Source organism: Pseudophryne corroboree, chromosome 4, assembly GCF_028390025.1.
Source record: "Pseudophryne corroboree isolate aPseCor3 chromosome 4, aPseCor3.hap2, whole genome shotgun sequence".
In the NCBI taxonomy this organism is placed as follows: Eukaryota; Metazoa; Chordata; class Amphibia; order Anura; family Myobatrachidae; genus Pseudophryne; species Pseudophryne corroboree.
This window is the reverse complement of record NC_086447.1, coordinates 133,373,494-133,387,499: the sequence shown is the minus strand read 5'-3', so window position 1 is coordinate 133,387,499 and position 14,006 is coordinate 133,373,494. Positions and strand designations below refer to the sequence as shown.

Here is a 14,006-nt window from a genome sequence, read left to right as displayed (position 1 = left end):
TGGAGGAACTTCTCTCTTCGAACAATCCACAGCAGGAAATGGATAATAAGAATCCCATCTCTTAGGAATCTTATACTTTTTACTAGGCGCTGCCCAAGACTCATCCATCATTTCCGTCAACTCATCTGACGCTGGTAATTCAGCTTTCACTGATTTTGTTCGTTTGTATACAGGTACTTTTAACGCTGTCTTGGCTGGCTCTTCCAGAGAAAGCACAGCCTTCACTGCAACAATAAGTTCAGCTACATCTTCTGAACTAAAGCTCTGCGACTGATCATCATACGGAGTTGAATCTATTGTTTCCGCATCATCATCCGATGCATCATCTTGTGTAGTCTGCCATACAGACGTATCTGTCTTAGTCTTACCTGCCCCTTGGTTGCTTGTAGAAGCTACTGGAACCAAACCATAGGAAGGGAGCTGCATGTATGGGTTCATAGTGTAACCTAACCCTTGAGGTGGTGCTACCGGAGCTAACCTGTCCGCTATTGAAGAGAGAGTCTTTGCGAACATATTCCATGGTGGCTCTACTGGAGGTTGAACTAACTCCTGTTTTTTACTTCGCTGAAAAGCGAAACAGTTTGCACACAAACCCTCATAAGTGACCAATTGATTCATATCAATTACCCCTGACTTACAAGATAAGCATGTTAGGGCTATGGGAGTGCTTGACAAATTCTCCTCATCACTTTTGCCGCTCACAGACATTTTATCTGATATTGACTACACAATTTTGTGACTGAAAAACACCCTATAATCAGTATATAGAGGTGAAATCAATCTGACCACAGAGCACCTGATTTGAGGGTCAGAACAGGACTGACATTACACAGAAAAGTCAGCACGCATACTAGCAGTCAGTCACATGTTAAAGCATTAGACATTGTCATATGAGAATACAACCTCCATAATAACTTATACATAAGTAGGAAAATTGTACTTCTGTTTAACTGGCTCTTTTTTCAACATAACATGCAGAAACACAGTAATATACAGGTCTCATATGCAATAGGTACTAAAAATTAACAATGCATACTAAGAAGTAGAAGGAATTTTTAGTACTGTATACCCTGCCTCCAGAGAGCGGGATACAGGGAGACTCACCACACTTCCATATCCAAGCAAAGACGCTTGTAAGACGCTGAGTGGATTCAGACGCTACTGATGTACACTGCCGCTCTTGATAACGGACACGGACGCTCACTGACGGACACGGACGCTGAGCGACTTCCACGTGTATGCAGACGCCAAGGCCTGCGACTCGGTCTGGCGGGCTTTATCTCCAGTGTACACAACCGCAGCGTCTAAGCTGCGACCGAGTACCCTCACTGTAGCGTCTGAGCCGGAAGTGAGGTCATTCAGTTCATGAAACGAGAGACACGCGGGAACCGGCCACGAACTCGGAGGAGGGACGCCCAGGAGAGCGTCTGAAACCCCCTGTTGACTTAAACTCCCAGGATCGCAGCCTCACCTAGTCCTGGCGCCTATGATCCCCAGAGCGTAGCGCTGTCACACCGGGATGTTCGGCGCATCAACACACGGTTTGTAGTCTCCACCAAATTAGTGTAGCTTTGTCCTGACCCCTCTAGTAAGAGGAAGTCCATAGTCTCCCCATGCTCCGGCCACAGCCTGGTAACGTCTGCTGGACCTGCTAGAACATCCGACACAAACGCCCGTCGAGACAGCAGATACCCGAAGGTAAGCGTTGTTGCGACCCGGTGGGGAGTTGTTGGAGCGACTCTTTCTAATATCCGTTTAAGACGCTGTTAAGAGAAGTCGCTCAAAAAAACAAAACAGTAAGTCTATAAAAATAAATTAATGAAAACTTAAGGCTGCTTTCACACAGCAGCCCTGTGACCATGCGGCTTCCTGCCGCACCAAGCAAAAAACTGATCTGACTGAGTCAGTGGGCGGGACTATATAGTGGAGGCCCCAATGCATCCTGGGAGGCCAGAAAGCTCGCGACCGTGTTGGTGCCATTTTCGCTGTCGCTCGACAATATCCCAGTGTTATCCTGTGGATAATCCTGTGGAACCAGCCAGAGAAATAAATAAATAAATAATATATATATATATAAATAATATATATATATATATATATATATATATATATATATATATATATATATATATATATATATATATATATATAAACAATAGGCAAGAACCCACAGCACTCATACATCCGCGGTGCCAGTGGTATTGTGACCACACTATTTAAATAAGAAAATCATACAAATTCAGCACTCACCTAATATTAACACTTCAAACTGTAATTCATCTGAATTCAGGGAATGTTAGTTCCAAAATATTGCAATAGTTTGTTAAGCTGACCAGCCCCTTCACGGCCTTCCCATTTGGTCAGTCCCTACACTGACTTACACAAATCTGAGCAATGCTCACAGGCATCTTTTAGATTTTAAATGCACAGCATGCTTATATCATGTGCTTAGGCCCTATCCCACTCTTTTAAAGAGACAGGAACCACACCCAAGCATATCAGTAAAAACACCTGGGGAATTTCTTAACATTTAATTTACATATGGACAATGTTAAGAAATTCCCCAGGTGTTTTTACTGATATGCTTGGGTGTGGTTCCTGTCTCTATAAAAGAGTGGGATAGGGCCTAAACACATGATATAAGCATGCTGTGCATTTAAAATCTAAAAGATGCCTGTGAGCATTGCTCAGATTTGTGTAAGTCAGTGTAGGGACTGACCAAATGGGAAGGCCGTGAAGGGGCTGGTCAGCTTAACAAACTATTGCAATATTTTGGAACTAACATTCCCTGAATTCAGATGAATTACAGTTTGAAGTGTTAATATTAGGTGAGTGCTGAATTTGTATGATTTATTTATATATTTATATATATATATATATATATATATATATATATATATAAATATATGTATATATATATATATATATATATATATATATATATATATATATATATATACACACACACACAAACACACACACACACACACACACACACACAAATATACTTTCAAATGCACCTATACACACATATCTATATACAGTATATATCCAATACGTATACATATATCCTTTTGTCAGGAACAGCAGGGTCCCTAATGACGTTAATATGTTTCAATGTGTATGAACAGGTACTGAATGCCGATTTTGTGGATCTGATCAGGAAACATTATGGTCGACATGAGAAACACTATCCGAGTCGATCTCAGGGAGTAGTAACTGGGCAAAATAACATTTTTGCAATCCCGAGGGGTCTGAGAGAAATCAATTCTATAAATAGGACTCCCTCCATAAATATTATCACATCTGTGATCGTGCCACAGACCTAAGTAAACTTTACTATACATACATATAGGTATAGTTCATTCTGATATGCATCACATTATCATGTCAGTTTTCACAGTGTCAGATATTGTTGGTGCCGACAGGGTCACCTCCCACGTCTGTGTCTCCCATATAGTTTTCTCTCGGGAAAAATATACCTCTACTGACATGTTGACATTAATTTACATGTACCAAGTACTATTAGGAGTCGACAGCGCCAACATAGTCATTCCCTTTGTGGCAGAGCACTCAGCCTCAGATATGCCGACACCCGTGTACCAAACACCCACCGACATTACACTGGCTATAAGGGATAGACCCCAGTACAATCTGTCATGTTAACACATAAGGAGTTTACCAGCTCATTTACACCGCGCTCATGAGATAGTGGTTTTATTTGAACTAATATTGCACCAAACAACTGTGCCACCCCTCGTTTTTCACTCTGATCTATACAGTAGTGTTTTGGAAGGACCAGCGTCTCTGTGAGGAGAAAATGGCGCTGGTTAGAGCTGTGAGGGCTAAGCCACGTCCCCTTGATGGTGCGCTTCAGTCCCGCTTAATTTCATATTTTTTATACTGGCGGGGGGTCTGTAATCAGTGCCTAGGCACGTAATACTACTTTTGCCAGTGGCTAACTTGAGGTTTTATGCTGCCCAGGGTGCCCCCCCTGCAGTGTCGTTCTCAGTGTGGGAGCATAGCGTGCAACGCCGCCGCTGCGCGGTACCTCAACTAGCCGTCTTCTGCCGTCACTGAAGTCTTCTTTTCTTCATTTACTCACCCGGCTTCTTTCTTCTGGCTCTGCAAGGGGGGTGACTGCGCGGCTCCAGGAACGAGCAGCTAGGCGCACCAAGTGATCGGACCCTCTGGAGCTAATGGTGACCAGTAGCCTAAGAAGCAGAGCCTTTGAACTCAGAGAAGTAGGTCTGCTTCTCTCCCCTCAGTCCCACGATGCAGGGAGCCTGTTGCCAGCAGTGCTCCCTGAAAATAATAACCCTAACAAAGTCTTTTCCAAGAAACTCAGTAGAGCTCCTCAGTGTGTGACCAGTCTCTCTGGGCACAGAATCTAACTGGAGTCTGGAGGAGGGGCATAGAGGGAGAAGCTAGTTCACACCCCTTTTAAAGTTCCCATGTCTCCTGCGGATCCAGTCTATACCCCATGGTTCTTGAAGCATCCCCAGCATCCTCTAGGACGTATGAGAAATATATATATATATTTATATTATCTTTAAATGCTCCTTCCCTTGTATAACCGCTGGTACTTGTAGTAGCCGTGGCAGAGAAGAGCAGCGTGGATCCTCACAGCAGGAGAAAATGGCGCACTGGTGAGTGAACTGGATGCCTGAGAAGCTCCGCCCGCTAGCAATGGCGCGCTTCCCTCAGAACAGGGGAATCTTTAGCCAGGGAGAGAAAAGGTTTCATGCCGCTCAGAGCGCGCCCCCCTCTGCGCACTCTGCACCCGCTGAGAGACATGGCGCGCGCTGTTACCTTACAAGCCACCACGATGACCGGAGGACCTTCTCTGCCGGACTCCGGTAAAATACTCACCCGTCTTCTTTCTTCTGGCTCTGTTAAGGGGTGGCGGCAGTGCTGCGGGAGTGAACGCGAGCCATGTTTGAGCTGTGTTCAGTACCCTCAGGAGCTAATGGTGTCCTGTCAGCGGAAGTAGAACCATTAAACTAATTGAGACGTTGGTTCTATCTTCCCCCCCGCCCCCCACCCTAAGTCCCACGAAGCAGGGAAGCTGTTGCCAGCAGCTTCTCTGTAAAACAAAAAACCTAACGAAGTCTTTACTAGCAAAGCTCTGTAGAGCCCCACTAGATTGCGTCCAGTCTCCTGGGCACATTTTCTAAACGGAGGTCTGGAGGAGGGGCATAGAGGGAGGAGCCAGTTCACACTAGTTAAAAAGTCTTAAAGTGCCGAAGGCTCCTGCGGAACAGTCTATACCCCATGGTACTAAAATGGACCCCAGTATCTTCTAGGACGTAAGAGAAACAGTCACTGCAGCCAGCTAGTGCCAGCGCTACCATTGCACGGAATGCACAGTCTCCTAGGGCACCAGGATTTACTACTGTTCCTAATCTGTCCCCTTGTCCATGTAGCCAGAAAGATACTGGGTGACTCCATTAATGACCCTATCTAGTCACGATGGAGTTGGAATGTTAAATGAAAACACACTGACTCTGAGTGTGCTCTTAGGTAACCAATTTCAGGTTAATCCAAAATAGAACCAACATTTTAACGATAAAGACTTGGGGAACTGCATGCAAAGTCAGGCACAATCTGAGTGCCTAGAAAAGTGCTGTCTAATTGCGTTATCCATTTCCCCTTACCCGTCTGTTCAACGCTGTTTTGCTGCCAAGTTTCGTGGCCTCCGCAAGACTGTGCTGTGACACCCGTCGATCAGGATCTTCATTGCCCCCTAGTGGGAAAAGAAAATATACACATGGAACACTCAAACACAAGCAAACATTTTGGCTAAGCGTAAGAATTAAATTATCTAGCTTTTAAAAATCTAGGTTTGTTACATAAAAGCTTCACATGTAAAACCGCTAATTCTTATATATAAACAAACTAATCTATGCTTAAATTACATTTTTCACTTTTCATCTGTAAAGTGATATAGGAATGGAATGGTTTAACCAGGATCCTTGTAACTTGGACTTTAACAGATAGGTGGTTCCAACACCATTCCTAGAAGCTACCATAATAAACCTGCATATATTCATGACATTACACACCTCTATAAACTGTTTAGCGGTTCTCATCATAGTAACTATAGGGATGAAAAGCATCTGCAGACAAAATGGAAAACAGTGTAGTGTAGCATTTTCTACGCAGACACAGCCAGTCACACACAGAATATAGGCATGCTGAATATCATTTAATCAGCATAAGCTGTTTGTGCGTAATATATGCGTCATTTTAATGTAAAAACGTACATGAAAGGAAGCTCGACGCTACAGTCACGGGAAGGTGTGACTAGAAGGGATGTTTAACGTGCCAGGCGGCTAGATGTATGTGGACACATATGTATGTAGTTTTTTGGAGCGTGGGAGGAAAACCCATGCAAACACAGGGAGAACATACATACTCTACACTGATATGGCCTGATGATGTGAAGTAAAGAAAAGCAAGATCTGCTTATCTACTGCAGGAAACACACTCACCTGCATTATCCAGCCCTTGCACATCTCCGTTGGTAGTTGATGCCACGCATAGCTTTCTGGCATTGCCGAAGCCACGGCTGTTCAGGAAGACCGGCAGGTGCACAATATTGCGCATGTAATCATGTCCATTAATGTTAGAGTCTCTCAGAACGCTATTAAGGTTTTGGTTTATGGCCTTAATAATAATGTGTGGGTCACTGGCAAAGATTGCTATGAACGGACCCTTTGAGAACAAAATGCGGACCTTGGAAGAAGAGAAAGATGAGAACAAGTTACTTGCAGTTAGACGCCTGTTTGCTTGTTTCCGTGGATCATTTTTTTCATTGCCTTTATCTCAGAGTTACTGCTTGCAACAAGTAAAAGAGGATGTGCCAGGTTTCAGCTGAAAAACCTCATCGAAACACAATGCAAGTTCTAAATTGCCCCCTGTGCTTATTCTCGGGCAGCTACCCCTACACTGCACTTATCTGTATGTACAAAGCCAGTGTGAGTGGCTCTGCTGCAGACATTTCCTGCTCTCCCCCACACGGAGAGAACACTGGAAGACGACTACAGAAGGCACTCTGTAATACATCCTCAGCACAAATAGGACATGTGCTCTTTAATGCAATAAATACATTTTCATGTGTGTAATAATTATAGTGGTAATGGGAAAATTACATTTCACAGATTCATTGTTAGCAATGACACAAAGATGAGCGGCAGAACCTGTTTTATTCGTTCATTAACAAGCCATCATAGTAATAGAGGCAATTTGCATAAATCATGTCAAACAAAAAGTTGTTTCAGGAATAAATTGGCTATTAATTCCATTTAAATGCCCCAGCAGGTGGAGCAACAACAAAATGACCTGCTCCCGGAAGGTCAGTATATGCAGGTACACTATTACAGAGACAAGAGAGCGCAGCACAGGCAAAGAGAGAGAGAGGGGGAGGGGGGTCAGACAGTGGCATAGATAGAGAGAGAGAGAGAGAGAGAGAGGAGCAAAGGAATAGAGAGACGAGGCACAGAGAGCGTCAGACAATGGCAGAGAGAGGTAAAGGCAGAGAGATTTGCGAGAGAAACGGGGAAGAGAAAAAGCAAGAGTTGCAAGAGAAGCAGAGGCAGAGAGAGGTGCAACAGCACATAGAAGAGAGAGAGAGAGAGAGGCTAAGGGAAGGAGGAGAGAGAGAGAGAGAGAGAGAGAGAGAGAGAGAGAGAGAGAGAGGGGTGGGGTGGGGGGGGCGAAGGCACAGAGAGGCAAAGGGAGAGTGGTGCCGGTATATTCATGAAGTGCTCTGAAACTAACTATGGCAGCCCTCAGGACGCACTGTCTCAAGCCTGCAATCAGCTGCCATCAAACAGTAACAGTCCAGTAGATTATTTGCTGTGCTACCAAAGCTCACAATTCTGACCAAAAACTACAAGGCTGCAATAATACAGTGTAACCAGAATAGGATTAAACCTATAAATAAATCCATGTCTCCTCTACCTGTCCTGTGGTGTATGTGTGTGTACCCATGGGGTGAGGGTAAGTTACACAAATGTGTCCACTTATGTAGTTCACAACTTGTAACACAGCAGGTTGTATAATGGTCAGCACATATTATACCTTACACCAGCCCATCCATGGCTGCAACATCACAAGTCTGAGAATGGACATTGGTCCGTTCTAACTTGCGATGTAGCCAACAAGACAAAGACAATATGGGAGATGGGACGAATATTTAAGAAAGACTGATAAGAAATAACATGTGCGCCTGACACCCACAGACAATGGGAGACTTTTTTGGGTTGAACAAATCCTCATAAAATGGTCTGTCTACCAATGTGATGGGGACCATCAACATCACTGAGGACAATGTGTCTCCATGACAGCACTGGCCTCCCAACACATCAGGTCCTCACCATAATGCATGTAGCTAATACATAAATGAACTTTGTTGTTCTATATGGCAATATTTGGCTTATTTGACCTATATAGCCAATAAATATACAGTAGGCTTACCATACTATTTCAACATATTATTTATTTTTATATATAAACATATCAATAATGAATACATGTAGCGTTAGTAGAGAATACATACTGTGTCCAACATATGTAGAACTTTATCCTGCTCACAGGCATCCAGCCCATCAATGATCACAACCAGTCTGGTCTGGTTTTGTGTGAAGCCATCTATGGTCTTTGCCATTTTAGCCATCAGTTCCACTTCCCACTTTAGAACCTGGAACAGAAGGTGTTACAGAAATAAAAAAAATAGGATTTTAAAATTACCCACCGGTAAATCTTTTCTCATAGTCCATAAGGAATATTGGGGAATTAGTACGATGTGGTCCAAAGGAGCCAGTGGACTTTAAATTTCTTCAACTGGGTGTGCTGGCTCCTCCCCTCTATGCCCCCTCCCACAGGCAGTTATAGGTAAAATAGTGCCAGAAAGAGAAAGGACACTTGAGAGAAGGAACAAAACAACGAGTGGTGAGATTCACACACCAGCACACCAATAACATAAAACGACCAGCAACGGCTGGTAACAAAACAGCAACAGCTGAACAGGTAACCATATAAGAGAAAACCTGTAGAAAAGTCAACGCACTAAGGCGGGTGCCCAATATCCCTTATGGACTACGAGAAAAGGATTTACCGGTAGGTAATTTAAATCCTATTTTCTCTAGCATCCATAAGGGATATTGGGGGAATCTAGTACGATGGGGACGTCGCAAAGCTTCCAGAACGGGCGGGAATGTGTGGAGACTTCTGCAGCACCACCTGCCCAAACTGGGTATCCTCTTTGGCCAGGGTATCAAACCTGTAGAACTTCACAAAGGTGTTCTTCCCCGACCAGGTAGCAGCTCGGCATAGTTGCAAGGCCGAGACTCCATGGGCAGCCGCCCAGGAAGAGGCCACCGATCTTGAAGAGTGGGCCTTTAGAGACTGTGGAACAGGTAAGGCTGCCGACACATAGGCCTGTTGGATAGTAAGCCTAAGCCAACGAGCAATGGACTACTTTGAAGCAGAGCAAACCTTTTTCTGCACATCATATAGCGCAAACAAGGAATCGGTCTTTCTGATCCGAGCCGTCCTCTTGAAATAGATCTTCAAGGCTCGCCCAGCATCCAATGCCTCCGGAGGAGCAGGAGTGGCAGAACTTGACGGAACCACAACAGGCTGATTCAAGTGGAACGCAGAGACTACCTTCAGCAGGAACTGCTGCCTAGTCCTGAGCTCCACTCTGTCCTCATAATAGACCAAGTAGGGACTTTTACACGATAAGGCCCCCAATTCTGAAACACGCCTAGCAGAAGCCAGGGCCAATAACATCATTGTCTTCCACGTGAGGTACTTGTCTTCTACAGTCATCAGAGTTTCAAACCAGGACGACTGTAGAAATTCCAACACTACATTCAAATCCCAGGGTGCCGTGGGCGGCACAAAAAGGAGGTTGTATGTGAAGTACCCCTTGCAAGAAGGTCTGAACTTCTGGCAACACTGCCAATTACATCAGGAAAGAAATCTGGACTTTAATGGAACCCAGACGCAAGCCCTTATCCAAACCAGCCTGCAGGAAACGTCCCAAGTGGAACTCCACAGGCGGATACGTGCGTTCCTCGCACCAAGAGACATATTTTCTCCAGATATGATGATAGTGTTTTGACATCACAGGTTTCCTGGCCTGAACCATGGTAGCAATAACCTTTTTGGAAAGGCCTTTGTGAGCTAGGATGTTCCGCTCAACCTACATGCCATCAAACGAAGTCGCCATAAGTCCGGGTAGATGAACGGTTCTTGTTGAAGATCTCTTCTTATTGGCAGAGGCCAAGGTTCTTCGACGGACATGTCCAGAAGATCCACGTACCACCCCCTCCGAGGCCATCAGAATTGCCTTGACTCTTTGATTCCTGATTCGCTTTAGCACCCTTGAGAGCAATGAAATCGGAGGAAACAGGTAGACCAGCTGGTAAGGCAAAGGCGACGTCAGTGCATCTACTGCACTTGCCTGTGGGTCCCTGGTTCGTGAGCAATACCAGTGAAGCTTCTTGTTGAGTCAAGATGCCATCATGTCTATTTGTGGGCAGCCCCACCGGTCAATGATCTGCTGAAACACCTGATGGTGGAGACCCCCCAATCGTGACAACTCAGGAAGTCCGCTTCCCAGTTTTCTACTCCCGGAATGAAGATTGCGGACATTGCTCTTGCATTTCTTTCCACCCAGAGGAGTATCTTTGACACTTCTCACATGCAGGCCCTGCTTTTTGTCCCTCCTTGTCAATTTATGTACGCGACTGCCGTGGCGTTGTCCGACTGGACCTGGATCACGTGATCCCCGAGTAGAGGAGAGGCCTGACTCAGAGTATTGTAAATCGCCCGAAGTTCCAGAATGTTGATCGGCAGTAGGGCTTCGTGGGCTGACCACCAGCCCTGGAACCGAGCCCCCTGGGTGACAGCACCCCATCCTCTCAAACTTGCATCTGTCGTTAGGAGGATCCAATCCTGAATCCCGGAACTTCAACCTCCCAGTAGATTTGAGGACTGCAGCCACCACAGGAGGGAAATCCTGGCCTGAGGTGACAGCTGTATTGTCCGATGCATCTGAAGATGTGATCGGGACCACTTGCTCAGGAGATCCAACTGAAAAGTTCTGGCATGGAACTTTCCATACTGGATTGCCTCGCATGAGGCTACCATTTCCCCCCAACAATTTTATACAAAGATGGATGGATATTCGAGTAGGCCGTAGAACCATTCGGACCATCTCCTGGAGTGTTCTCGCTTTGTCCTCTGCGAGGAACTCTTTCTGGGCCACAGTATCCAGCAACATTCCCAGGAACAGGAGCCGCTGAGTTGGCTCCAGGTGGGACTTCTGTAAATTGAGGATCCAACCATGGTGTGGCAGAAGTTGGATAGTGTGGTCTATATGGAGCAACAAAAGCTCCCTGGATCTCGCCTTTATCAAGAGATTGTCCAGATAAGGTACAATATTGACCCCCTGGACCCGGAGTTGGAACAATATCTCTGCCATCAACTTCGTGAACACCCTCGGAGCTGTGGACAGGCCGAAGGGTAGCGCTTGGAACTAGTAGCGATTGTTCAGCAGGGCAAACCTCAGGTAAGCCTGGTGAGGCGGCCAATTCGGGAAATGGAGAAAGGCGTCCTTGATATCCAAAGAGACCATTAACTCCCATTCTTCCAGGCCCACAATCACTGCTCGCAAGGATTCCATCTTTAACTTGAAAACCTTTAGGTAAGGGTTCAAGGATTTTAGATTCAAAATGGGCCTTACCGAACAGTCAGCTTTCTGTACCACGAACAGGTTGGAGTAGTATCCCTTTTAGGATGGCCTGTTACAGCGTAACATGCGTATTCTCCAAAGCTGGTAAGCTTCATTTGAAAAATCGTTTGGGAAGGGGGGGGGGGGGGGGGGGGCACCGCCGAATTCCAGCTTGTAGCCCTGAGACATTGGGTCCTTTACCCAGTAATCCTGGCAGGAGCTTTCCCAGATGCGGCTTAAGTGATGCAGCAGAGCCCCCACTTCGAGATCCCCTCGGGGTGGGTGGGCACCATCATGCTGAGGCCTTTGTGTAAGCTGAACTGTTGCTCTGGTCCTGAGAACATGCAGTTGTTGGTTTTCTGGTCTTACCTCTGGTGCCTCTAGCCGCATTTGAGGCACCTCTGGCCCTAGATCTAAATCTGTTAGACCGAAAGGACTGGGCAGATGGCCCAGGTAGGAACGTCTAGCCGGAGGGGACCCAGAGGGAAGAAACGTGAATTTCCCCGCAGTAACTTTTGAAATTCCGAAGAGCCAATCCCTGAAAGAGGAAAAGACTCTACACTGTGCTTGGACTCTGCGCCCACTATCCACTGATGCAACCACAAAGCTCTGCACGCCGATACTGCCATAGCAGTGGTCCTAGCATTAATATTGCCTATCTCCTTGAGAGAGTCGCACAGAATTCGTGGAGTGTCTTGAATCTGTTTTAGGAGAGTCACCATAGTGACCAGGGACATATCCCCCGAGAGGCCCGCTTGAATTTGAGTATGCCATGTATCAATGGCATGAGTCATCCAGCAACCCGCCGTGACCGGTCTTTGTGATATACCAGCCGCTGTGTAGATAAACTTCAGTGTAGTCTCTATCTTTCTATCCCCAGTGTCCTTTATGGTAAAGGAGCATGGAGCTGCAAGTACCGCCTTTTAAGATAGGTGAGAGACTGATACGTCTACAGCCGGGGGTTCTTCCCAGAGAGTTTCCTGCCTTCAGGAGCAAATGGGAAAGTGTGCAAAAACCGTTTTGTCACTTGGTATTTCTTATCTGGATTTTTCCAGGCTAACTTAAACAGGTCATCTAGCTCTGCAGAATCACGGAAAGTGACACCGAGTTTGTTCAGTGTTTAAAAAAAAAAAAAAAAACACCCACAACTGCTGTGCTGCAGCATCCTCTAGAGCAGGCATGGCCAACCTGTGGCTCTCCAGATGTTGTCAAACTACACATCCCAGCATTCCCTGCCACAGTTCTAGCATTGCCTAATAGCAAAGCTGTGGCAAAGCATGATGGGACTTGTAGTTTTACAACATCTGGAGAGCCACAGGTTGGCCAGGCCTGCTCTAGAGGGAGTTTTAAGTCCCGTATAGCAAGAATGAGGGGCTCAATACCCTGTGTAGAAGGGGAATCCCCAGTAACAGAATCCAAGTCCTCCCCCTCCTCCTGTGTCTCCACATAAGAGTCAGAGTAAAGCAGGTAGCCCACATTTTAGTGGCCCTGATCTAGAGAGGGTGTGCTGTTGAACATCTGCCCTTGCAGCCAGGTCTGCAAAAGCCTGCTGCAGTTGTTGAGTTTTCTGAGTAGTAGCAGTGAGCTGAGATGACATATCTGACATCATGGATTTTATGGCATCATGGACATCATGCAAGGCTCTTGACTCTCACACCCAGCCCCCTCACTGAGTTGAGAGGACTGGCTGCATTGTTCACATGATATGGAACCATATGTAGAGGGAGAGAATCTGGTGTGACATACACTGCATAATTGGCGTTTTACCATGTTTACAGTACACAACACTTTCTCTTACGTCCTAGAGGATGCTGGGGTCCACATTAGTACCATGGGGTATAGACAGGTCCACTAGGAGCCATTGGCACTTTAAGAGTTTAATAGTGTGGGCTGGCTCCTCCCTCTCTGCCCCTCCTACCAGACTCAGTTTAGAAAATGTGCCCGGAGGAGCCGGTCACAGCTAGGGGAGCTCCATAGGAGTTTTTAGTTTTATCATATATTTTTTTACAGTTTAGGCACAGGGAGGCTGCTGGCAACAGCCTCCAGGCTTCGAGGGACTAAAAGGAGGGGGAGGGGGGAGTAGTGTCCGCCCTGCTTGGCCTGAGCCACTATCCCCGCTGACAGGACACTGAGCTCCTGAGGGGATCGAATGTTCGCCGCCACAGGGGATCACTCACCCCAGCAGCATGCCGCCACCCCCAGTACAGAGAAAAAAGATCAGTGGCGAGTTAGTCACCAGCCCCCCTGGCAAGCGGGGAGC

The 14,006-nt window shown here is 46.1% G+C and overlaps 1 protein-coding gene across 3 annotated transcripts in view; it reads right to left on the bottom strand.

The window, feature by feature from the left end:
* The window catches only part of KIDINS220 (kinase D interacting substrate 220), a 344,589-nt gene that overhangs the window by 174,456 nt on the left and 156,127 nt on the right, over nucleotides 1-14,006 (bottom strand). For all 3 annotated transcript variants that reach the window (XM_063915451.1, XM_063915452.1, XM_063915453.1), the window contains exons 18-20: nucleotides 8,564-8,704; nucleotides 6,495-6,738; nucleotides 5,658-5,746 (exon numbers count right to left, since the gene is read on the bottom strand). In XM_063915451.1, the coding sequence (XP_063771521.1) occupies nucleotides 5,658-5,746; nucleotides 6,495-6,738; nucleotides 8,564-8,704 (474 nt within the window). The remainder of the gene's footprint in view (nucleotides 1-5,657; nucleotides 5,747-6,494; nucleotides 6,739-8,563; nucleotides 8,705-14,006) is intronic.